We start from the raw sequence: 24239 nt of genomic DNA on the forward strand, positions 1-24239 counted from the left end.
GAAGCGACAACCCCCCCCACGAGGCTCAAAAACTCATCTTTATTGGGAAGACTCTGAACAAACACCCCCCACACACCTTCAGGACTAGGGAAGGAGGGCTGGGGATCTGCGTCCTCCTCCCCTTTATACGCTCCAGATGTGCCCTGGAGAAGGGGGGGCCCCCTCTTGGGGCTGAGGCAGTTTCAAGGAGCTAGTGCATGAGAGGCAAGCTCTGTCCTCTCCAGACTCAGCTTTCTCATCTGTAAAATGGGCCCAGGGGGAAATCGGCGTGCCGATGCAGCTTCTCTGCGGTGTCAACAATGTCCGGTTGCTTGAAGGAGGAGGGCTGATCAACTGAGATGGGGGTGCTGGGCATCCTGGCTGGGTGCCCCTAGCCCTGCTGCCTCCCTCCCAGACCCCCAGCATCTCTCCTCCGGTGGTGCAGGGGCTACGTGGCTTCGGGCCCTGGGGACAAAAGGCCACCTCCAAAGCCCGTCTCGCGGTATTGATTGGGGAACATGTTACTGCCCACAAGGCTAGCGGTGCCTCCATCCCCAGGGCCGGGGACCTGGTATGAGTCCAGCGTTAGTGGCTCAGGGCCAGGGGGCTCCCCAATGGCAGCCCCAGCACCCCCATTGCCCACAACAGCGCTGGCTAGTGGGGGAGCCGGGGGTAGTATGTCCAGCATGTTCAAGAGCGTGGGGGCTGAGAGGTCGTAGGTAAAGCTGTCCTCCAGGAGATCTGGCCCACCGGGGGGCTCCAGGCCAGGGAGGGTGACTGTGCCAGTGAAGAAGTCCGTGTCTGGCAGTAAGGCTGCAGGCGGGAGGAACGGGCCTGGCAGGGAAGAGAGAAGGAAGCATGATGGCCTCCCTGCCGACTTCTGGCCAGCTCATAAACTGAACGTCCTGCCCTGTGCTAAATGAGTTTTCAGTGGCACCTTTGAGGACTTGACTCCCCAGGAGGTGTTTTCAGTGGAGGTGGAGATGTCCATCATTGTCCATCATTTTTTAAAATTTTTTTTTCCCTTTGGGCCCTCCCCAGCAATGCTCAGGGCTCTGCACTCAGAAATCACCCCTGGAGGGGACTATTAGGGATACCGGGATCAAACCTGGTTCAGACATACGCAAGGCAAGTGCCCTCCCCACGGTACTCTCTCTCCAGTCCCTCATCATTCTCATTTAATAAGCAAACTGCAGAGTTAGTACATGAGTTAAGGCTCTTGCTTTCTGTACAGCTGACCCTGGTTCAATGTCCAACATCACATACGATCTCCAAACCCCACCAGGAGCAATCCCTGAGCACAGAGTCAGGAATAGGCCCTGAACACCAATGGTGTGCCCCCCCAAAAAAAAAAACAAAATAAAGTTAAAAAGAAATGGGGTGGCAAGACAGTATAGTTGAGGCAATACAACAGGTAGGGTGCTTGCCTTGCACACAGCCAACCTGGGGTAAATCCTCAGCATCCTAAGCCCACCAGGAAAAATTCCTGAGTGCAGAACTAGGAATAAGCCTTATAAACTGCTGGGTGTGATCCAACAAACTTAACCCCCTCAAAAAAATTTTTTAATAAAAAAACAGTTTTTCAGGGGCACTCTCAGAGGTCTTGGGGTAACAGGTGGCATCAGAAATCAAACCTGGACCTACTACATTTGAAGGCCTTTGAGTGCTCCCTGGCTCCTGTGAAGAAATCTTAAAGGCCAATGAAGCAGGCAAGTGGAGAGATTTCTCTTGTTCTTTCTTTTTTCTTTTTTTGCTTTTTGGGTCACACCTGGCAATGCACATGGGTTACTCCTGGCTCTACACTGGCTCTACACTCAGGAACTATTCCTGGCGGTGCTCAGGAGACCATATGGGATGCTGGGACTCGAACCCAGGTTGACCGCGTGCAAGACAAACGCCCTACCCGCTGTGCTATGGCTCCAGCCTGAGATTTTTCAGAGGAGCCCCCCTTAAGACTCAAGTGCAGCACCTTGGCCAAGGTCACGCCACTATTTACTAGCCCAGACTGGACCAGAGTCTCCTGACTGGGGCTGCGGATAGTACAGGAAATACGGCACTTGCATTGCATTTGATGATCCTCGACTGGGCTGGAGCGATAGCGCAGCGGGTTGGGCATTTGCCTTGCAAGTGGCCAATATGGCTGACCCAAGTTGGATTCCTCCACTCCTCTCAGAGAACCCGACAAGCTACCGAGAGTACCTCGCCCGCACGGCAAAGCCTGGCAAGCTACCCGGGACGTATTCGATATGCCAAACACAGTAACAAGTCTCACAATGTTACTGGGCCCGCTCGAGCAAATCAATGAACAACGGGAGGACAGTGACAGTGACAGTGACCCTCCACTGATCCCTGATACATACACATTTGGTCCCTGAAGTATGGCTAGAGGGCGCTCCTGAGCACATCTGGGTTTGGTCGTCCCTGACCCCTGTGTCTCCAAGCACAGTTTTGTTTTAAATTTTTTTGGGAAATGCCACCCAGCTGTGGTCAGTAGTTACTCCTGGTTCTTTGCTCAGGGATAACTCCTGGCAGGACTCTCAGAGGCGCTTGAGGTAACAGGTAGAATCAAACTGGACCTACTGCATGTGAAGTCCATTGAGTGCTCCCTGGCTCATGTTCAAGAAATCTTAAAGGCAGTGAGGCAGGCAAGTGGGGAGATTTTTCAGAGGACCTCTAAATTACAGGCTGAGTGATCAGATCAATGGGTTCCTCTGAAAAATCTCCCCACAAATATGTTGGGGATCCAGGCTGGGTCTGCGGTGTGCAAGGCAAATGCCCTCCCGGCTGTACTATCGCTCTGGCTCACCAAGCACAGTTTTTCATATTGCTAAGTAGCAACTCTTTTTTTTTTTTCTTTTTGGGTCGTACCCAGCGATGCACGGGGGTTACTCAGGAATTATTCCTGGTGGTGCTTGGGGGACCATATGACATGCTGGGAATCGAACCCAGGTTGGCTGCATGCAAGGCAAACACCCTCCCCACTGTGCTATCACTCCAGCCCCGGCAACTCTTGTCTTGGGAGAGTTCCTGGGGTCCTCCAAAGAAGCAGGGATGCAGTTTTGGGGGTGGGTGGTGGGAGGGACTTACAGACAGGAGAACCCACCTGAACTGTGGCTGGGCAGGAAGTGGTCCAGAAAGGCTGGCTTCTTCCTCCGCCGTTTGCTCTCGATGCCATGGGGATCTGAGGGAAGGCAGAGATGAGGGCCCCTGGGTCCAGCCAGCCCCACCTCCCCAACCTGAAATGAGGCAGGCCAGGGGTGTAAAGCAGTCCTTCCCCAGGTGTGGACGGGCCCAGGGGGCGTACCAGAGCTATTCAACTCTCCCATCAAGTCAGGCATCCCCCGCTTCCGCTTCCTGTCCACGCCATAGCTGTCTGCTCAGGAGAGAGAGAAGCACAAGTTATCCTTCCACAGTGATTCATAACTTATTGTCCAGACCACTTAAAGGGGCAGGAGAGCATGTGATAGGCTGAACTCAGGCTCTACATGTAGGAGGCCCACACTCGGAACTCCTGGTCTCCTCAGCTGAGCACTGAGCCCTCATCCAGGAGCAGCCCGAGTACCACAGAAGGTGCCTCAAAACCCAGAATGAAACCAAACCAGAGTACAAACCATTCAGAAAGTTCTTGAGAAGCTCAGGTTTCTGGCCTATCAATGCAAACATATCGAAATGCCAGAAGGAAAAACCCAAACTTGCTTCTAGCTTCACCAGCCTCAGGGCTTTTGCACTTGCTGTTGCAGTTGCTTAAAAGCTTCCCGCCTTGGGACTGGAGAGATAGCACAGTGGGGAGGGCATTTGCCTCCCAAGCATGTGGCCAACCAGGCTTCGATTCCCAGCATCCCATATGGTCCCCCAAGCACAGCCAGGAGTAATTCCTGAGTAACTGCAGAGCCAGAAGTAACCCCTGAGCATCGCTGGGTGTGGCCTCCCAGCCTCTCTGCAGCCATAGCTTCCTGGCTGGGGGTGATCTCTATCACCACTGGGTCCCCCATATCACCCAAAACAGGGCTAAGGCACAAGCAGGGATGCAGAAAGATGGAACCACGAAGTCCCCTCCCCAGCCCTGCCATGAACATTATCAGTATTTTCATTCTTCCCAGGAGATGGGCTCAGAGAGGCCAAGGTCACACAGGAGGAAGCGGTACAACCACGGTTCAAGCTCAGGTCTACGCAGCTCCGTACCTGTCTTCTGCATCCTGCGTGCTTCCCCTGTCCCTCTGGGTCACACGAAACAGAGCACAGAGGCCTGCGCGCACATGCACATGCATGAGGCGAGGGGGGAGGGGGCGTGTACACCATGACGTTACCGTGGTCTCGGGGCAGGTAAGTGAAGGGCAAAGGCTCGCTGCAGACGCCATCCGTGAGCCGCTGCAGGAACACGTTCACCGTCACGGGCTCTGCAATCTCCAGGTCCTCGTAAGGCGGCGTCTTTAACACGATGGCAATCTGGCGGTGCACGTCGGCTTGCGAGAAGTCAGCCCGGCCTTCCCAGGACGCCCTGCTGAACACCACTGAGATATCCTCTGGCAGGAGAGTGAGGTGTGTCAGCTGAGCAGGACACTGGCCCGACGCCCCCCCAAACCACTAGGAACACAACCTGTAGCTGCAGTTACTGTTCTTTTGGGCACTGGTATGGGATATGTCTGAATTTTTTAAAAGTTTTTTGTTTGTTTGTTTAGTTTTGGGGCCACACCCTATGATGCTCAGGGGTTACTCCTGATTCTGCACTCAGAAATCACTCCTGGCAGCGCTTGGGGTACCATATGGGATGCTGGGGATCCAAACCAGGTTGGCTACCTGCAAGGCAAGAGCCTTATCTGCTGTATTATCTCTCGGCCTCTTTATTTATTTATTTATTTTAGTGTTTGGGCCACACCTGGCTATGCTCAGAGATTACTGCTGGTAGGACTCAGGGCACCTTATATGGGATACTGAGGATTGATCTGGGGGTCGTCTGCGAGCAAGGCAAGCACCTTGCCCACTGCCCACTGTACTATCTCTCCCACCCTGTGGTTTGCCATTCTTCGCCTCAGTTTCCTCCTGTGTGAAGTAGGGGTCTGCCTCAAAGAAGTGTGGGGCAGCTGGATAATTTGAGGTTCTCACAGCAGAGCCAGGCATGCGGTATGTGTAGGAAGTTCGTTAGCTCTTTGTTAGTCTTGTTGGTGATGTTGTGGAGGGTGGTCGTGCCACAGCAAGTGCAGGGGTACAGAAGGAAGGCGGGTACCTACAGGCAAGAAGGCTCCTTCCTACCCAAGGTGGCTATTTATTTGGCCGGGGTGGGGGGTTGGGGAGGAGCGGTGGTCAGGTCATACCCAGTCATGCTCCTATGCCAGAGATTGAAACTGGGGCATGCAAGTGCCTCATCCCCTACACTATTTCTCTGGTCAAACCCCATCAAGTGGTTTTTAAACCCTCCGTGGGGGGCCAGAGAGAGAGTACAATGGGGAGAGCCCTTGCCTTGCAACCAACCAACCAACCCAGGTTCAATCCCTGGCATCCCATATGGGATTCCATATCCCCTGCGCACCACCAGGAGTACTTCCTGAGCACAGAGCCAGGAGTAGACCTCTGAGCATCACTGGTGTGACCTCAAAACCAAAATAAATAAATAAATAAATAAATCCTCTTTGAAAAAGGGATTCTATTTGTTGTGTTTTGTTTTGGGCCACACCTGGCAGTGCCCAGGACTAACTCCTGGTGGTGTTTGGGAGACCATACACAATCATCTGTTCACAAGGCAAGGCAAGCGCTTTACCTGCTATACTGTCTCCTTAGAAAGCTTTTTTTGGTGGGTGGAAATTTGGGGACACACTTGTCTGTGTTCTGGACTTACTCCTGGCTCTGCACTCAAGGATCACTTCTGGAAGACTGGGGGTGGGTCGAATGGGATGGGGAGAGGTTGCTCATACTGGACGCTAGTGATCAAGCCCAGGTCAGCTTTGGTAAGGCAATTGCTGTACTAACTCTCCAGCCCCATAAAGAGTCTCTTTACTTCACACACATTTAGTCTGAGTCTTCCTGACAGCAAGCCAGGGGATGGTGGGGAGCCTGGCACACAGCCTGCTCTAACTCAGACCTCGCCCCGTCACAGGAAGGAGTGAGGGCGCGAGTCCATCTGGCTCCAAAGACAATTTCACCTGCTCCTCCTGGTCCCACCCCTGCCCCATCCCAGTCCCAATCTCGCAGTGGCGACGGCCCTCACCTTTCTGCACCTTGTCACACAGCAGGTAGAGCTCCTCACCCCCCGTACACGGCCCACTCTCTTTGTTGATTCGGCAGATCCGCAGCTCTGAGGTGTTCGTGGACTCTGGAAAGGAGCCCAAGAAAGAGGCGCCTCATGAGAAAACACCCAGAAATGGGTCATCCATCCCTGAGCAGGGGATCTCAGAGGCCACCCAGGGCCACCAGACAAGGCAAATGCAGGAAACAACATCCCGTCATCCTGGAAGTCATGTGCTAGGGAGCAGGAGGAGCCTCAAATGTCCATCACAGTCATCTGTCCCCATCCCAAGGCTAGCTGAATCTCCAGTCAAAAGGGAGACACTCCCCACTCCACCCCATCAGATCTGAGATACCGGGCAGGGACCAGGTTGGTTTGAAACCACATCAGATGTACACCAGATGTCCTGAAGGACTTATCCTCGTTCTGGGCGGTGCTTGGGTGGGGAGGTAGAGTGGGGAAGTCCACCGAAAGCAAAGCAAGTGCCTTCACCCCTACATCCCTACTCTATCTTTCAGACCACAAAGAGAATTTTTTTTCTTTTTTGGGTCACACCCGGCAATGCACAGGGGTTACTCCTGGCTCTGCACTCAGGAATTACTCCTGAGTGTTGGGGGACCATATGGGATGCTGGAAATTGAACTTGGGTCGGCTGCGTGCAAGGGAAACACCCTACCCGCTGTATCACTATCACTATCACCCCGTTGTTCATCGATTTGCTCAAGCAGGCGCCAGTAGTATCTCCATTCGTCCCTGTCACGTGCTAGTGTAGCCCGATGGTATATTGGGGCTCTTTCAGGGTCAGGGGAATGAGGACCATCATTGTTACTGTTTTGGGCACATTGAGTACCCCACGGGTAGCTTGCCAGACTCTGCCATGTGGGCGGGATACTCTTCATTAGCTTGCAGGGCTCTCCAAGGGGGATGGAGGCTTTTGGGGCAGCCTTTAATCACCTGTGCAGGTTTTCCAGTCAGGCATATATGAGGGCAAGATACTCTCCGTAGCCTGCTGGGTTCTCTGAAAGCGAGAACTAGACAGTATCAGGTCGCTGTATAGGAGAGTTAATAGCATGCCATCTGTGGTTACTGTTGCTTTGCCCTTTTGGAGGGCCTCGCTCTTTCTCTTTTAATAAATTCTCAAGTTTTTGTTTTTTTTTCCTTCACGAAGGCAAAGACGACCTGGCACGCAGCCTGGACCAACTCAGAACCCTCCCCAGCTTTGCTCACGTGCCAGTGAAGGAGTACAATGCCATTTCTGCCTGAGCCAATCCCTAGTCTGGTAGTAATCATGTGACCCGTTCCAGCCAATCAGAGCACTGTCTCCCTGTAATTGGCCAAAACTCAGGCGAATGAGAGACAAGACTGAAACTCGTGGGCAAGAAAGACTGAAGTGGCCAAGTGGTAACACAGAGCAGAGGCGTTTGCTTCATACTCAGCTCCCCCAGGCTCTATCCCCAGATCCCACATGGTCCCCAGAGCCCTGCCAGAAGTGATCCCTGAGCACAGAGCCAGGACTAAGTCCTGAGAAATGCTGGGTGTAACACGCACGGAAAGGAAAAGAGGGTGTCAGTGCGATTATACAGCAGGTAGGACTTTTGCTTTGCACACGACCTACTGGGGTTCGATCCCTGGCGTCCCATATGGCCCCCCTGAGCCCACCAGGAGTAAGTCCTGAGCACTGCTGGGTTTACATAAGAGTAGGTCGGGGGAGGCAGAAAGATAGTCCAGTGGGTTAGGCTCTTGCCTTGCATGTGGCTCACCTAGTTGATTCCCCGTATCCAGAGTACTCCCAGGAATAATCCCTGAGCACTGAACCAATGATTTACTCCCGAGCACGACCAGGTGTGACCCCAAAAGCAAAGAGAAAACTGAGCAAGGGATGTAGTTAATACTAGTTAGTACTAGTGCTAATACTATTTAATGCTAGAGCAGGCCCTGCATTGCATTCCATCTCCGTCACCCCAGGACCCAACTACATCGGGCAAGAGAAGCTCTGGGATGGGAAAGATCCAAGCTGGTAGGATATAAGACAAGAGCAGCACAGTTTTTTTTTGCACACACACCCCATGTTGACACTGGGGTGCTGTACCAAGCATAGCTCATCTAAGGAAGTCTGCACAGCTCAGAGCCAGAGCCAGGGGCAGCTAGCCTGAATGCTGTTAACCCTGGACTGTTTTAGTAAATTTGGTTGTGGGTATTTTTTGGTGGTTTTTTTTTTTTGGGGGGGGAAGGTGAGGGTTATACACAATTGTGCTCATTACTTACTCCTAGATGTGTGCTTAGGGATCAGTCCTGGCCAGGCTCAGGGGACCATATGGGTTGCCAGGGATCAAATTCAGGTTGACCACATGAAAAGCAAGTACCCTACACTCCCTCCATACTATTGCTCTGCCGCCCCCCTCCCCATTTTCAGTTTTTGTTTTTGGGCCACACCTGACGATGCTCAGGGCTTACTGGTGGTGGTACTCAGGGGACCATATGGGATACCGAGGGTCAAACCAAGTTCAGCCATGTACAAGGCGAATACCCTACCCACTAGTACTATTGCTCTGGCCCCCAATATTTTTAGTTTCTTGCATCCACAATAGCCCTGAGTGAAGCTGGGAAGGCACCTCAGAGGAAGGACACACAGACCGGGCATGCGCCCATTTCACGGCCAGAGTGCGTGGTCCCCCAAGCAGCACTGTGTATGGCCCCAGAGGCCTCTAACAGCTCCTGCACAAGCAGCAACACATGGCAAGCTGGAGCACTGAATTGTGAGCCCCAAGACCCTCAGGCTTGCTGGGAGAAGACTCCAGACCTTTGAGTGTCACTGGAAATGCCCCTATTTAAAATGAAAATCCTGGCTGAATTAGTATCTCTTTCCATTTTAACTTTTTTTTTTTTTTGCTTTTTGGGTCACACCCGGCGATGCTCAGGGGTTACTCCTGGCTCTGCACTCAGGAGTTACTCCTGGTGGTGCTCAGAGGACCATATGGGGTGCTGGGAATCGAACCCGGTTGGGCTGCGTGCAAGGCAAATGCCCTACCTGCTGTTCTATCACTCTAGCCCCTCCATTTTTTTTTATTATTTTTGTTTGTTTGTTTTGGGGTCACACCCAGAACTCAGAAATTGTTCCTGGTGGAGCTCCGGGATTTCATGGGATGCCTGGGATCGAACCCAGGTCTGCTGTGTGCAAGGCAAGTGCTCTACCCACTGGATTATCTCTTCAGCCCCTCCATTTTAACATTTTAGACCGGAGGCAGGCCAAAACTTTTTTGTTTTGTTTTTGGGACACACCAGCTATGCTTAGTGGTTACTCCTAGCTCTGTGCTCAGAATCACCCCTGATCGTGCTTGGAGGACCATCTGGGATGCTGGGAATTGAACCCGGGTTGGCTGCATGCAAGGCAAGTGTATTATCATCACTCTAGTCCCGAGGCAGGCTAAAACTACTTAATGATCAAATCCCACCCCTTCTTCCATGCCTGGAACAGAAGATGAATATCTGAGCTAGCTGCTTTCCAGACTCCCCAGAATGTGGGCCTCCTAAGCGTGGCCAGGAGTCATGCCTGAACACAGAGCCAGGAATAATCCCCGAGCCTAAAAGAAAAATGAAAAGAAATAAAGAGAGCTCGTGCACACACTCTCCATGCAAAGGGCCCAGGTTTGATCCCCACACCACACGGTCCCAGAGCACCCCGTCGAAGAGGCCCTGAGCACTGCTGGGTGTGGAGCAAAAACCAAGAGTGAGAAAGATGGTGTGGGGACATGACCAACCAAGCTAGACTGCTCTAGACTGTGGTTCTCAACCTCTGTTTTTTTGTTTTGTTTTTGTTTTCGAGTGACACCCAGAATCCCCATGCTATCCACTCAGGAATTACTCCTGGACATGCTCAGGGGACCTTATGGGATGCCGAGGATCAAACTTGGGTCAGCTGTGGGCAAGGCAAGCACCCTCCCCACTATACTATCACTCCGGCTCAACCTTTTTCTGACCATGGACCCTCTGACCTTGTTTCCATCTTGTGGCGCCCTGTCCTGCAAGTTGGTGCCCTAACTTTGTGTCACAATCCCCCTTTCATTTTCACCTGGGGCATCCTTGGAATTTGAGCTGCCTAGAACGGTCGTACCAGCTGTGCATTTTAGTGTCTGGAGCAATAGTGCAGCAAGGGTGGGCACTTGTGGCTCTTCCGGGTTTGATACCAGCATCCCATAAGGTCCCCCGAGCCCAACAGGAGTAATTCGCAAGAGCCAGGAGAAACCCCTCAGCACTGCTGGTATAGTCCAAAAACCAAACCAAAACAAATTTAAAAATAAATAGCTGTGCATTCTACAACACCCTATAGCCACCGGCTATATTATAAATGCAAATCCCTAAAATTAGGCAGGTACAGCCAGCCTAATCACAGAGGGTGATACTGCTGAGTGGACCTTGAACATCAGACATGATGCCTGGAGCTATGGCAGCCATCTCTTGACCATGAGGAAAGGTGACTCAGAGCTGCCGATCTAGAGGCCTGAGAGGATCAGACTACGAACACCATCAGAAGAGACGGAAGAGATGTTAATAACTAGTGACAGAATTCTCTTCTTGGGCCCCAAGCCGTGAGACATTCAAGCCGAGGAGCAGCCCTGGGGAGTGAGCACTCACTCTTGTCGTAGACGGGCTCTGAGAGGACCGGGTCCAAGTGCTGCAGCTGTCCCTGCGGGTCCCTGTATGAGGCCTGGAAGCAGATCCTCACGACGTTCATGTCCACTTCCTGATGGTTCTTCAGGGACCCGGCTGGGGGCAAGACAGGGAGGCTGAGGGGGGGAGAAGCATTCCCCCTGGGGGGGTCGGGGGGGCAGGAAGGTGGGGACTCACCATTGTAGGGGTCGATCCCCAGCTGGATCTTCCGCTCAATGGCGGCCTCAATCTCCTTCTTCCTTACGCACTGGATGCCTAGGTTGTTGAAGCTGCGGGGGTCACGCAGGGAGAGGCCCGTGAGGGTTGGGGGTGTGCTGCTTTATTTTGTTTTGTTTGGGGTCATCACACTCAACGGTGCTCAGGAATCACTCCTGGTGGTGGTCGGGGGATACGTGGGGTGCCAGGGATTGAACCCGGGTCAGCTGTGTACAAGGCCAGTGACCTCCCTGCAGTGCTATCGCTCCGGCTCCAGGAGATGCTTGAGGCACCCCGGACCCAGGGGTCTACTGTAGAAAGCCCTAGAAGGAGGATTCTGGGCGGAACCTGGAACATGCTTGTTTATCTTGAGCACATGAAGTTACCAGCCAATCTTGTGTTGAGGATTGATTTCTTTGGTCTGGGGGCCTCTCCAGTGGTGTTCAGGTCTTACTCCTGGCTCTGTGCTCAGGGATCACCCCTGGTGGTGCTTGAGGGACCATATGGGATGCCGGGGATCCAATCCGAGTCACAGTGTGCAAGGCAAACACCCTCCCCACTGTCTTATCACTCCAGCCCTGTATGTCAGTTTTATCTTAGCAACAGGAGGAAGAGGACCAGATATGGGCGGGCATGTCTGTTTTGGGTCCTGAGCATTCCAAGCACTGCTCAGGAGACCCAGGGTGGCTCCTGTGATTCTCGACCACCACCATGCAAGTGTCTGAGGATTGGGGTATTGCTCAGGCCTGCCCTGTGGCTCTAGGGACTCCCCAAACCATCGCAAAGGTGCGCCAGGGTCCCCAGGGCTGCACCTGAGATGTTCAAGGAATCATAGGGTGCTGCTGAACCAAACCAGGGATGGGGCTGGGACAAAAATACAGTGGAAAAGGTGTTTGCCTTGCACGTGCTGACTCGGGTTTAATTCCAGCATCCCATATGGTCCCCCAAGCACAGTGATCCCTGAGTGCAGAGCCAGGCGTAACCCCTGAGCATCGCCGAGTGTGGCCTAAAAACAAACCAAAAAAACCCCAAGACATAAGCATTGCCTGTGGCTGACCCTGGTTTTTTTTTTTCTGGCTTTTGCTTTGCTTTGTTTTGGGGCCACATCTGCTGATGCTCAGGGGTTACTCCTGGCTCTACACTCAGGAATCACTCCTGGGGGTGCTGGGGGACCATACGGGATGCCAGGGATCGAACTCAATGCAAGGCAAACGCCTTACCCAGTAGGAACTGGCTCTGGGGGGTTGTTTTTCGTGTTTGCTTTGTCTGTGGGCCAGACCCCGCTGTGCTCAGGTATCATTCCTAAGAGGCTCACGGGACCATATAAGGTGCCATGTATTGAACCCAGGTCAGCAGTTTGCTGACACACGTCCAACCCGCTATACCCCACGTAGGGGTTGTTTCTTGGGTCACACCTGGCAATCCTCAGAAGCTACATCCAGCTCAGTGCTCAAGGGTCCCTCATAGCAGTGCTTGGAGGCCCATATGGTACCAAGCATCAAACTGGGGCCTCCCGCTTGCAAAGCCACTGTTCAGTTTGCTGAACTCCCACTGCCGACCTGGGTTCGATTCCTCTGCCACTCTCAGAGAGCCTGGCAAGCTACCCAGAGTATCTCGCCCACACGGCAAAGCCTGGCAAGCAACCTGTACATATTCAATATGCCAAAAACAGAAACAACAAGTCTCACAATTTGTTATGAGACTTTACTGCTGCCCGCTTGAGCAAATCGATGAACAATGGTGAGAGGACAGTGCAGTGCAGTGCAGTGCAGTCTTGCTCCCAGGCACCTGTCTTACACTGCGCTCTCTCTGGCCCCTAGAAGGGACCCTCCTTTTTGCTGTGAGTTTCTGAATCTTTATTTCACTGCTTACTTTCCTAGATTTTCTTTTGTTGTGGTTTTGGTTTGGGGGGCGACACCAGGCAGTGCTTCGGCTATTTCTGGTTCTGCACTCAGGAATCATGTATGATGGGGCTTGGGGGACCACAAAAGCTTTATTAAACTATTAAAAATTATCTGGGGCCAAGGATGCAGCTCAGTGGTTGAGCACTTGCCGTGCATGTGTGAAATTCCAGGTTCCATGCCCAGCACTCTCTAGAACACACACAGTACGTATATACACATGTTTAGGGCTAGACTGATAGGACATCAGGTGGGGCGTTTGCCTTGCACATGGCTGACCTGGGCTCGATCCCTTGCACCACAGAGGACCCCCGAGCCTGCCATAAATGATCCCTGAGCATCACCAGGTGTGGTCTCCCAAACCAAAGAAATATATAAACATATAAGTATGTCTGTTTCTATAGGCAAATATATATAAATTATCAAGTAAGAGATGGACCACAGCAGGCCAGTGTGTGGCTCAGCAGGACAGCACATACCTCATATGCATGAGGCACCAGGTTCGAGCCCAGCACCAAAAAAAATCAAAGATGGACTCGAGCCATAGTACAGCAGGGAGGGCGTTTGCCTTACAGGCAGTCAACCCGGGTTTGATCCCTGCATTCTATATAATCCCCCCATACTGGGGCTGGAGCGATAGCTGAGTGGGTAGGGCATCTGCCTTGCACGCAGCTGACCCAGGTTTGATTCCCAGCATCCCATATGGTCCCCCGAGCACCGCCAGGAATAATTCCTGAGCGCAGAGCCAGGAGTAACCCCTGTGCATCACCGGGTGAGACCCCAAAAGCAAAACAATAAAAAAAAAAAAAAAGAAAAAGCCTGGCCTTGGAGTGCGGAAGTGAGTTCAGCAGTCACTCTACTGAGGGGCTCTATCTCCTCTCCCCAAGGGCAGGTGGGTCAGTGAATACAGCTGACCTGCAGGCCACTGCAGACCCCACCTCCCTCCCTCGGGCTTCAGTATTTCCAGGAGAAAAGGCAGAGGGGAGGGGCTGGCCCAGTTTCCCAGGGTGCTCCTGGGCATGTCTGCATCCAGGCGCAGAGAGGGGGCAGGGGGCTCAGGTACCTGTGCCGGGGGCTGATGTGAGGCCGGAGCCGCACCCTGCACACGCCGTCCGTGCAGTCCTTCCCCACAAGGCTGTGTGGGTGCACGCGGTAGGGCCAATCCTTCCACACCAGGCAGGCGGTCACCTCCACCTCCCGCAGACCTATACAGTCCCGGAGCTGCAGGGAGACGGGTGCTCGCTGGGGTCCCAGGGCATTCCCAGGCCACCCCTCCCCCAGCGCCTGGGCTCCCCGGAAGTCCTCCCCCAGCCCCCCTGGGATGACACAGGCAGGAAGGGAATGAGACCCCCCCAATCCCTCTCAGATCCCTCCAGCGTGGTCTGAGGGGGTCACCTGGCAGCTGCACCCCCCTTGGCTTGGCTTTACTGCTCAGCCTTTTAGTTTAATTTTGAGGCCACTCCAAGGGTGTTCAGGGGCTACTCCTGGCTCTGTGCCCAGAGGTCACTCTCAGTGGTGTCCCACATGGTGCACAGGGGACCTTGTGGTGCTGGGGATCAAACTCAGAGCTCCAATATGCAAAGTCCATGCTCAGTACTCCGCACTATCTCCCCCAGTAGTACTGCGGGTCCAGGTACTTGCTTTGCACGTGGCTGACCTGGGTTTGATCCTGGCACCCCATAGGGGCCCCTGAGCTGCTCCAGGAGTGATTTCTCAGTGCAGAGCCAGGAGTAAGCCCTGAGCACAGGCAAGTATGGCCCCCAAACCAGGCATAGACAAAAATAAAAAGAAACGTCTTTCCTTCTTCTCCCTGCGCACGTGCTGTTTTGTTTTGTTTTTCCTTTTAATACAGGCCATTCGCAGCAGTGCTTGGAGGCTCACATGGGGCTCAGATCAGACTCAGGTCTCAGGGCTGGAAAGCTCACCAGTCCAGGCCTTCCATCCTGCTGATTCCAGCTTGATCTCTCACTCCGCTGAGAACCACCAGAGGATGCTCCTGAGCACTGAGCAGGAGTACCCCCTGCGCATTGATGGGTGTGGCCCTCCCAAGAAAATAAGTTTTAAAAAAGATTTCAAAATAGTCTGGTGATAGCTAGACGGTGTCTGTCCGAAAAGCATCCGCACTGCAGACACAGGGGCTGGAAAGATAAGTACAGCGGGGGAACGTGCTTGCCTTGCACGCGGCTGACCTGGGTTCAATCCCTAGCTCCACAGAGGAGCTCCCTGCCAGGAGTGCTCCCTAAGCACAGAGCCAGAAATAAGCCCAGTGCACCGCCAGGGATGACCTAAATAAATAAATAATAAAATGAAAGACAGGGACTGAAGAGAAAGTACAGCAGGTTTCATCCCATATATTCCTCCTGAGTACCGCCAGGAGCGATTCCTGAATGCAGAGCCAGGAGTAAGCCCTGAGCACCGCCAGGTGTGGCCCCAAAACAGAACATGAATAAAATATAATCAACACGGCCCAAACAATCTGCAACAGTGACTGCAGGCTTTGTTTGCAGGAGACCAGAGTTCCAGTCTCACACCGCACCGATGCCCCCAGCACAACCATCACCACAAACAGGGTGGCTGTGGTCTCTCCTTCCCCACACCAGATACAGACAGACGGCGGGCAAGCAGGCAGGCACATGCGCACGCATGCGCGCGCGCACACACACACACACGCGCGCACACACACACGCACACTCTAGCACGCAAAGAAAAAAAGTGTCTGAGTTGGGGAGTACTGCCCTCTAGAGGGCATTCGGAGTACTGGCGGTTGCTTGTAGCGGACCCAGCCAACCAGACTAGCAACGCTACGCGATTTACAAAAGGGCCAAGCCCCATACCAGTCCTGAGCGCTTTAAGCCTTGACCTCTTTTTTTTTTTTATTTTTGGGTCACACCCGGCGATGCACAGGGGTTACTCCTGGCTCTGCACTCAGGAGTTACTCCTGGCGGTGCTCAGGGGACCATATGGGATGCTGGGAATCGAACCCAGGTTGGCCGCGTGCAAGGCAAACGCCCTACCAGCTGTGCTATCACTCCAGCCCCTTGACCTCTCTTTTGTCTATTTAGTTTCTGTTTTTTGGCCAAACCCAGCGGTGCTCGGGGATCCCTCCTGGCAGTTCCCGGGGAACTTCGGCGGTGGCCAGGGTTGGAACTCGGGTCGTCTGCGTGCACTCTCTCTGCCCCAGCCAGGGGCGCTTACCCGCACGGATCCAAACCCGCAAACAGCGGGGAGGAAGGAAAGCCCCCCACGGAGTGCAGAGTGAGGGCCCGGGGCCGCGCCCCCCAGCCAGCCACCAACCCCCGGCCCCCGCCCACGACCGGCGCCCCCGCGAGCCCCACCTCGATGGCAGGCAGCGTCTTGCTGGCCTCGGTGCTGCCCTCGCCCAGGATGCTGCCGGCCGAGCGGCCCTCGCACTCGTAGCGGAAGCGCATGCCGCGCTGCTTGGGCTGCTCGGTGATGACCAGGTGCGGCCGCGGGCCCGGGCCCGAGCTGGGGGGCACCAGGCGGCCCAGCGCGCAGCCCCAGGGCGGCGGCGTGGCGGGGGGCGCGGGCGCCGCGGGGCTCAGCGTGACGGTGCTCAGGGAGGCCGGCCCGCCCCGGGCCACTAGGCGCGGCCGCCCCTCGCCACCGGGGCCCAGCAGCGTCCCGTCCACGCCGAAGCCCTCCTCCTTAATGAACTCGTCGATGATCTCTAAGGGAGAAGCAGAAAACGGGGGTGACTGCCGGCTCCGCCGCACCAGGTGGGGTGTCCCCCCCACCGCCATCCCCTCCCCCAGCCTGTGCTGTGAGTGATCCCCCACCCTTCATCTCAACAGGACTTTGTTTGGGGAGGAGGGGGCTTTCAAGGGATGCTCAGGGGGGACGCCTGGAATTCTCAGCCACCCAGACTCTATCTATTCCCGCCAGGGCCAGATGATGGCAGTGCTGGAGCATTTCAGCACTGCTGAGGGGACCTCCAGGGCTGCACCCCAAGATGGTCAGGCGCCCACGCAGTGCCGGGAATCCAGCATGCACCCTAACCACTGTGCTCTCTCCCCACCCTTCAAGACATTGTGGTTTGGTTTTCACATTATTTGGGGGGGGGCATCAAATTAAGTTCTGTGCTCAGGGATCACTCCTGGTGGGTTTGGGGAACCATATGGGGTGCAGGGGATCAAACCCGAGTTGGCCAGTGCAAGGCAAGCAACTTCCCCGCTGTATTAGCGCTCCAGTCCCTTTAAGACATTTCTTGAGGGGCCTCATCTCTCTGCAACACCCTGTGCATCCGGTCCCTCGGCTGCTGGTCCCAGCCTGTACAGCCTCTCACGTGGACAAAGGCAAGGATCAAGTGACAGGTTCCCCTTCCAGGTGGGAGCCTTCTGGGTTTGTTTGGGGGCCACACCCACCAATGCTCAGGGCTCAGGGGCCCTACCAGGTGCTGGGGATGGAACCCAGGTCAGCTGCAGGCAAGGCAAGCGTTCCTCTTCCTACCGTCTCCCCCACAGCTAGAGGCTCAGCCAGGGTGGGTGGGGCAAAGACTGTGCCTGATTCCAGCTGTTCCCCCCTGCCCAGAGCAGCCGGTGACAGTCAGGGTACAAGACACTGCAGGATGGAGCCAGCATCAGGGTCACTCCGAAGGCGGCTAAGACGGAGGCTGAGGCTTGTCCAAGTCCTGTCAAGCTCCACTAAGCACCCTAGGTACCTGCCCCCCAGCACCCGCCCCCCACAGGGAAGCGCCTCACCAGTCCCCTCAACCCGGTGCTGATACTCACCCAAATCGTCTGTGGAAGGAAGAGAGAAAGAGAAGGTGAGGTCCAGAAGGCGGCGCCCGCTTGGCAGCTTTTAAGACAGACACTCCAGCCCTCCCCTCCTGCACCCCTGCCTTTTTCCTCCTAGGGGGAACCCCAGATTCTGACTTCCCTGGAGTCCCAAACCCCTGTGGTGGGTTCCTAGGCAACCATCCCTTTGCCTCTCTCGTATGGGGTTCCAGAGCACCCTCCACGCCTCTTCCCCGAACATCAGGGCAGGGACGACGGGAAAGCCTGGACTTCTTGCCAAGGGGGAAAGGGACACCCAAGGTTCTGTACAAAATGTGGGGGTGTGCCCTTCTGGAAGCCCAGGGCCTTAGTGAGTCCCGGAAGTGGTGCAGGCAGGGCGGCAGGGCTGTAAAAGGCCAGACATTCTGTGCCGCCTGACACCTTCCCTCTCGGTATCCCATGCCCCCACCCCCAATCTGCGCCCTGGGCATTGGGGATATGGCACAACTCCCTGCCCCCTCCTCAGGCCAGCCCACCCGTGAAGGGGCTTGGAACAAAGTGAAACCAACCTCCCATCATTCTACAAACAGTGCAGGGGTGGCACCCAGCTGGGGAGGGAAGGCCAGGTGCTCCGCCCAGGCCACCTGCCTGGCCGCCTGATGCCCTACCCAGAGGGGGAGAGGAACCGTTGCTGGGACCTTTGGTCTCTGCCAGGTGCCCAAGAGCCACACCACACCCTTATCTGTGCATCTGTGGACTCAGCAGGATGGGAAGGGAAGGCTTGGGGAGAGGAAGGAGGGGCTCCTTATTGGGGTGCCCAGAGCCCCAGGATGCAGGGGGAGACAGAGGGGCTGCGTGAGCATTGGACTCCTCGGTTCAAATCCTGGCACTGCTGCCTGTCAGCTTTCTTGCCTGGAGCCCACTCGACTCCATAACTTCACTGTACTGTGCCTCAGTTTCTTCATCTGTAAAATGGACACACTAGGAACACACACACACACACACACACACATCATGGGGTGGAAATTCACTGAGCGCAAACAGGGGAGGCTTTGAAAAAGGCCACTCGGAAGAGCCAGGGAGATGGAACGAGGTTAAGGCACAAGCCTGGCATGGGTGGGGCTTCTGTTGGATCCCTGAGTCACAGGGTCTACCATCACCGCTAGTGTGGGTCCTGGTGATCCCCGGCACTTGTAGGACCAAGCAATATCTGTTCCTGAGCCCGTTCAACCTTCCAGCCCAGTTGTTGCTTAGATGCCTCCTTCCTGGGGCTGGAGCGATAGCACAGCAGGTAGGGCGTTTGCCTTGCACGCAGCCAACCTGGCCGACCCGGGTTCGATTCCCAGCATCCCATATGGTCCCCTGAGCACTTCCAGGATTAATTCCTGAGCGCAGAGCCAGGAGTAACCCCTGAGCATCGCCGGGTGTGACCCAAAAAGCAAAAAAAAAAAAAAAAAAAAAAAAAGAAGCCTCCTTCCTCCCCCAGAAACCCCCCGCAAAATAAACTGGCATCAGGGACCAGGAGGGCTGGAACACACAGGCTGCAAGCAGGAGTCCAAGTTTGATCCCTGGCACTGCTTGGTACCCTGAGTACTACCGGAAGTGCTCCCGAATACTATGAGTCCTCCAGTACCACTGGATATGGTCCAAGACCAAACCAAACCTGTCATGATGTTCGCCATGCAGGCTGGGAAGCACTATCCCCAGCTAGGCCTCTTGCTCTATAAAATGAGATGGGGTGGGGTGGGTTTGCAAGATCTGCCTTTTGAGCTACAGAAGTCTGCTATCATGTACCAGCTTGGTGGCCTTGGACAAGTCAAATAACCAGGGCTGAAGCCTCTGGGGATGGGGGTGGAGTTCAGTGAGAGGGCACACACACCTGTGTGAGGCCCTGGGTCTGATTCCTAGCCCCCCAACAACAAAACAAGACAGAAAGAGGGGGTCGAAGAGAGAGTACAGCGAGTTAGACATTTTGCCTTGCATGTGGGCTGACCTGGGTTTGATGCCGGCACCCCACCTGGTTCCTGAGCCCCGCTGGGAGTGATTCCTGAGCACAGAGCTAGAAGTCAGCCCTGAGCACCGCCGGATGTGGCCCCAAAACAAAATGAAATCAAAAGAGAGGATTGAGATGCTGTGTGAGGTCTTAGGATGCAAATTCAGGATCAGCCAGAGACATCACTTGGCACAGGATCTAACCATTCTAGGTCCTCTGTGTAAGCTGTTATTGTTACTATTATTATTATTATGATTATTTTGGATTGGGGGCCACACCTGACAATGCTCATGGCTTGCTCCCAGTAATGCTCAAGGGATCATAATGCATAGGGATTCATACCTGGGGCTTCTGCATATAAAACAATCTTTTTGCACCAGGAAACAATAGAATTATCTCTCTCACAGCTCAGCCAACACCAACCTCTTGCAGACTGGCCATACAGGGCTGGCCCAACATGAGCTGAGGTAAGAATTCAGCAGCATCTTTCCTGCCTTAGGGGGTTTGCACGCACTCTCTAGTCCTGTTCCTGTGGTCCTGGTGCAGGTCACACCTCCTCCTTGAGGTATTCTCTTGCCTGCTTAATCCAAGACAACTGCCCCCCCTTGCCCCCCCCCGCCCAGGTCTCCCTACACACTGTTGAGGGCCTCTTTAAAATTTATCATTACTTTGTCTTCTCCGCACTCCCCCTCCTAGATGGGCTCTGGGCTTCCTCCTGGCTCTGTGCTCAAGGATCAGATACGGATGCTGGCAGTGCTGATATGGGATGCCAGGGGTTGAACCAGGTCAGTCTTGTGAAGGTAAGCACCCTCCCAACTGTATTATCACTCCAGCGCCTCTGTCTTTTGATTGGGGGGGGGGGCTCAAGGAGCTAGGGTCATTCCCAGAGATACTTGACCAACCCAGCAGAGTGTTGAAGGCTTGGGCCTCGTGGGGTGGCTCAGCTCAGACCCAGGCATGCTAGAGTCGACGGGGGCCACACAGTGTAGGGACTGAACCCAGATCCGTGCATATGCCCTGGCACTATTAGATCAGTTTCACGGCACTGACAAGGCCTTTTGCCACTGTGATCTCTATCCGTCTGTTTCTAAGTGCAACCAGGCAGAGAACCTACCACCCCATCCCCACACGCAACCAAGCCCAACAGAGTGAGCAAGATTCCTCCTCTGTTCTCACTTGGAAATTCTCCCATTCCTGCCGAGCTATCAGATATCACCTACCCCAAGCCCGCTGCATGGCCTTGATCCCATTTTATTACTTCTATGTTTACCTTTATGGAGGCTCAGGCAGGAACCGGGCGGAAGTCAGGACTGTCCGGGGGTCCGCAGAGACCCCCACACGGCCCAGCACAAGGCCAGAGACAAAACTGGAGCTCAAAAAATATTTATTGAATGGCTGATGTCAGGGTCACGCGCCATTGAAACCAAAGATCCAGGCCTCGGGCCAGGAAAGTATTAGTCTCGCTCTTACCCACCGCTTGTCCCCAAGGCCATCTCCCCCCTCTGCACTCTCCAACCTGAGAACCTGTCCCACTCCACAGCCAGGCCAGCTCTCTGCTCAGCCCAAGAGTCTGTCTGCAGGGGCTGAAGCGGTAGCACAGCCGGTGGGGCGTTTGCCTTGCACAGGGCCGACCCGGGTTCGATTCCCAGCATCCCATAGGGTACCCTGAGCACCGCCAGGAGTAATTCCTAAGTGCAGAGCCAGGAGTAACTCCTGTGCATCGCCGGGTGTGACCCAAAAAGCAAAAAATAAACAAATAACAACAAAAAAATGGGGGCTGGAGCAATAGCACAGCGGGTAGGACATTTGCCTTGCATGCAGTCGACCCAGGTTCGATTCCTAGCATCCCATATGGTCCCCCGAGCACTGCCAGGAGTAACCCCTGTGCATCACCAGGTGTGACCCCCCCAAAAAAAAAGAGTCTATCTGTGGAGAGAGCTTCAGCCCCAGTTCATGGGGCCCATGAAATTTCATGCAGCTAAGAATCAATCCCTGCCTTTTGAGGGGATGGGGACTACAGAAAGGCCACTTCCAGTCCTGTGCTTGCGGGCTACTTCCTGCAGCACCTGGGGGATCATGCAGTGTTGGGGACCAAACTCAGCCTCCTCCAGGTAAAGCCTCCCTAGGTCTATGAGTTCTACCCCTGACCCTGAACCCAGCCAAAAAATTGTTTCTGGGTGAAATCTGGCAGTGTCTGAGGCTACTCCCAGTTAGGTGCTCAGGGGTACTCCTGGTGGGGCTTGGGGACCTTTGTGTAGCAATAGAATTATACCTCAGCCCCTGCATGCAAAGCATGCACTCCAGCCCATGAAGCTAGTTGTCCAGCCCCAATATAATCAAATAGGGATGGGGAGGGGAGAGTGCCAGGGATGGAACCCAGGGCCTCACACAGGCATGACCTCTTCTCTGCCAGTGAACCACATTCACAGCCCCACCAATCTCTTTTAGCACTATGGCACACAAGAGTTTAAGAACCCCTGTATCAGTCTAATAATAAAATGAGATTGTTCATAACCATGATCGCACTAGTAGTCAAAACTTATCGCACCTGTCATACGCAGCTCAATGAATTCTCCCACTCACATTATGTCCATTTTACAGAAGAGGAAAACCAAGGCCCACGAGAGGGAACGAGATGTTCACATAATGAGAGGGTGGTGGCACTAGAATGCAAACATCAGAATCTAAAATCCTGGTGGATCTCTAAAGGGGACTCTTATTTGAGTCTAAGAGGTGGTTAGTTCTACCTGTCCTAATGGGGGTCGGGAGAAGGAACCCCCATTTTTGGGTGACCCAATCTCAATTGTAGGACGGGGCACAGTCCTACAGAGAAAAGCTGGGGGTGGACCTGGAATAAGCCTCAACTCTACTTCCTGGGGGTTTCCCTCCCGCCCAAGCCGTCCTCAGCGGGCAGGTGGCAGGAGCTGTGGGGTCTCACCTGTCCTGGAAACACGCAGCGAGTGCGAGAAGTCCTGGGAGCCTGTGGAGAGAGGGGTTTTGGGGATCTCCCAAGCCGAATCCTGGTCCACCCTGGCTCCTCACCCAGCAGAGTCTGGCCTCGCTTCCTTCCCAAGCTGGTTCCCTAGTTCCTGGCGCTCCCTGGGGCAGGTCCCTAGGGCGGATTCCCGGGTTCTGGCGTCCACCCCATACTTCCTCACGCCCAGGCTTTGCTCCCCGATTCCCGTCCCTAAGAGGCTAGGCAGTCCCAATGATGAAAGTCCCCACCTCCTCCCTGTCTTCTTTGAGGGCCAGATCCTGCACCTGCACTTCTGCAGTGTCAAAGCCCATCCCCGTCTGCCTCAGGGAGTCAGACACTGCGCCCTCTCCCCAGACAAGGCTCACCCCTTCTTCCTTCTGAGTCAGGCCCCACTCCTTGTCCCTCACCCACCCACCTCTCCATCTGGCCACGCCCCTATACGAAGCACCGCCCCTATCCTCGGGCCCCGCCCCTTGCATTCGTTGCTCTTCCTCTGGCTCGGCCCCTTTCATCCCTCTCTCATGGCCCCGCCCCTCTCCCCAGCCCCGCTTCTCGTCCAATCATCCCTCGCTACATCGGCCCGCCCTTCTCCTAGGCCCCGCCTCCCGTTCTCTATAGGACCACCTTTTCTTTTTCGTATCTAGACCCCTCCCTCTATCCGGCAAGGCCATGCCCGCCTCTTTCTTGCCACAGGTCCCGCCCCCAGCGCCTTGCCCCGCCCCACTGAGCATGGCCCCGCCTCTAGGTCTGTTCCGGCCCCGCCTGCTCCGGTCGTGGCCCCGCCCCTTGTCTGCCTCAGGGGAGGCCCCGCCCCCTTCTCACTCTCCCGTCCGACGCCTCTCCGTTTCTAGGGCCGGCCCAGGTCACCATCCTTCCTTCCTTTCAATATCTCCTTCCTTCCTTTCAATACTGTGTACCCCCGCAAGTCGCACACTCTCCCCGGGAAGGCCACAGAGTCCTGCAAGAGCCCCCTGATGACTCCGGGACCCCCAAGAGACCCTGCATCTCCTGATCCGCGCCAGACTCCCCTCCCGTGCCCCGTCCCCGCCTTACCCAAGGTCCCCAGCTCTGGCGCAGCGGACGAGCTGCCGACGCGGCGACTAGGCATGGCCAGGCCAGCGGGACGGACGGCCCGGTGGCCAGCCCAGACCAAAACACACGCGGGCTGGGCGGACGCCAGACGGCACAGCCGGGAGGACGGCCGCGGGACAAGCGGACGGCACAAGGGCTGGGGCCGCAGGCCGGGCTGGGCCGGGCGGGTGGGGGCGGGGCGGCGGAATTCCCCGGCGCCGCCGGCCTGCGCGCCCATTGGCCCGCGCCCCGCCGTGACGTCACGCGAGGGGAACGGGAAAACCCCCGCTTGTCACGTGGGCGTGGGGGCGGGGCCGGCCGGGAAGAGGAGGCCGGGTGCCCGGGAGGGGCGGGCCGGGGCTGCTGCCCCCTGTGTCCCTTAGCCCGGCTGAGGCCGCCGAGGCCTGCTTGGGTCACTCACGGCCTTCTCCGCGGAGCGAGTCGGGAAACTGAGGCCCGCCACTCTTCGCCGCGGTGTGCCAGCGGGACTTGAACCCGCAGA

At 55.2% G+C, this 24239-nt stretch overlaps 1 protein-coding gene across 1 annotated transcript; it reads right to left on the reverse strand.

The window, feature by feature from the left end:
• Positions 1-26: 26 nt before the first annotated feature.
• RELB (RELB proto-oncogene, NF-kB subunit) lies at positions 27-23975 on the reverse strand. The gene is given in 14 exon segments (XM_056135598.1): positions 27-813; positions 3083-3160; positions 3284-3352; positions 4287-4502; positions 6182-6286; positions 10832-10963; positions 11045-11136; positions 14027-14184; positions 16299-16651; positions 17712-17720; positions 22628-22669; positions 23720-23785; positions 23788-23831; positions 23890-23975. Coding segments are annotated over 14 exon segments (1836 nt in total). The 3' UTR covers positions 27-427.
• Positions 23976-24239: the final 264 nt, after the last annotated feature.

The sequence above is a fragment of the Sorex fumeus genome, unplaced genomic scaffold (genome assembly GCF_029834395.1).
Source record: "Sorex fumeus unplaced genomic scaffold, SorFum_2.1 ptg000122l, whole genome shotgun sequence".
In the NCBI taxonomy this organism is placed as follows: domain Eukaryota; kingdom Metazoa; phylum Chordata; class Mammalia; order Eulipotyphla; family Soricidae; genus Sorex; species Sorex fumeus.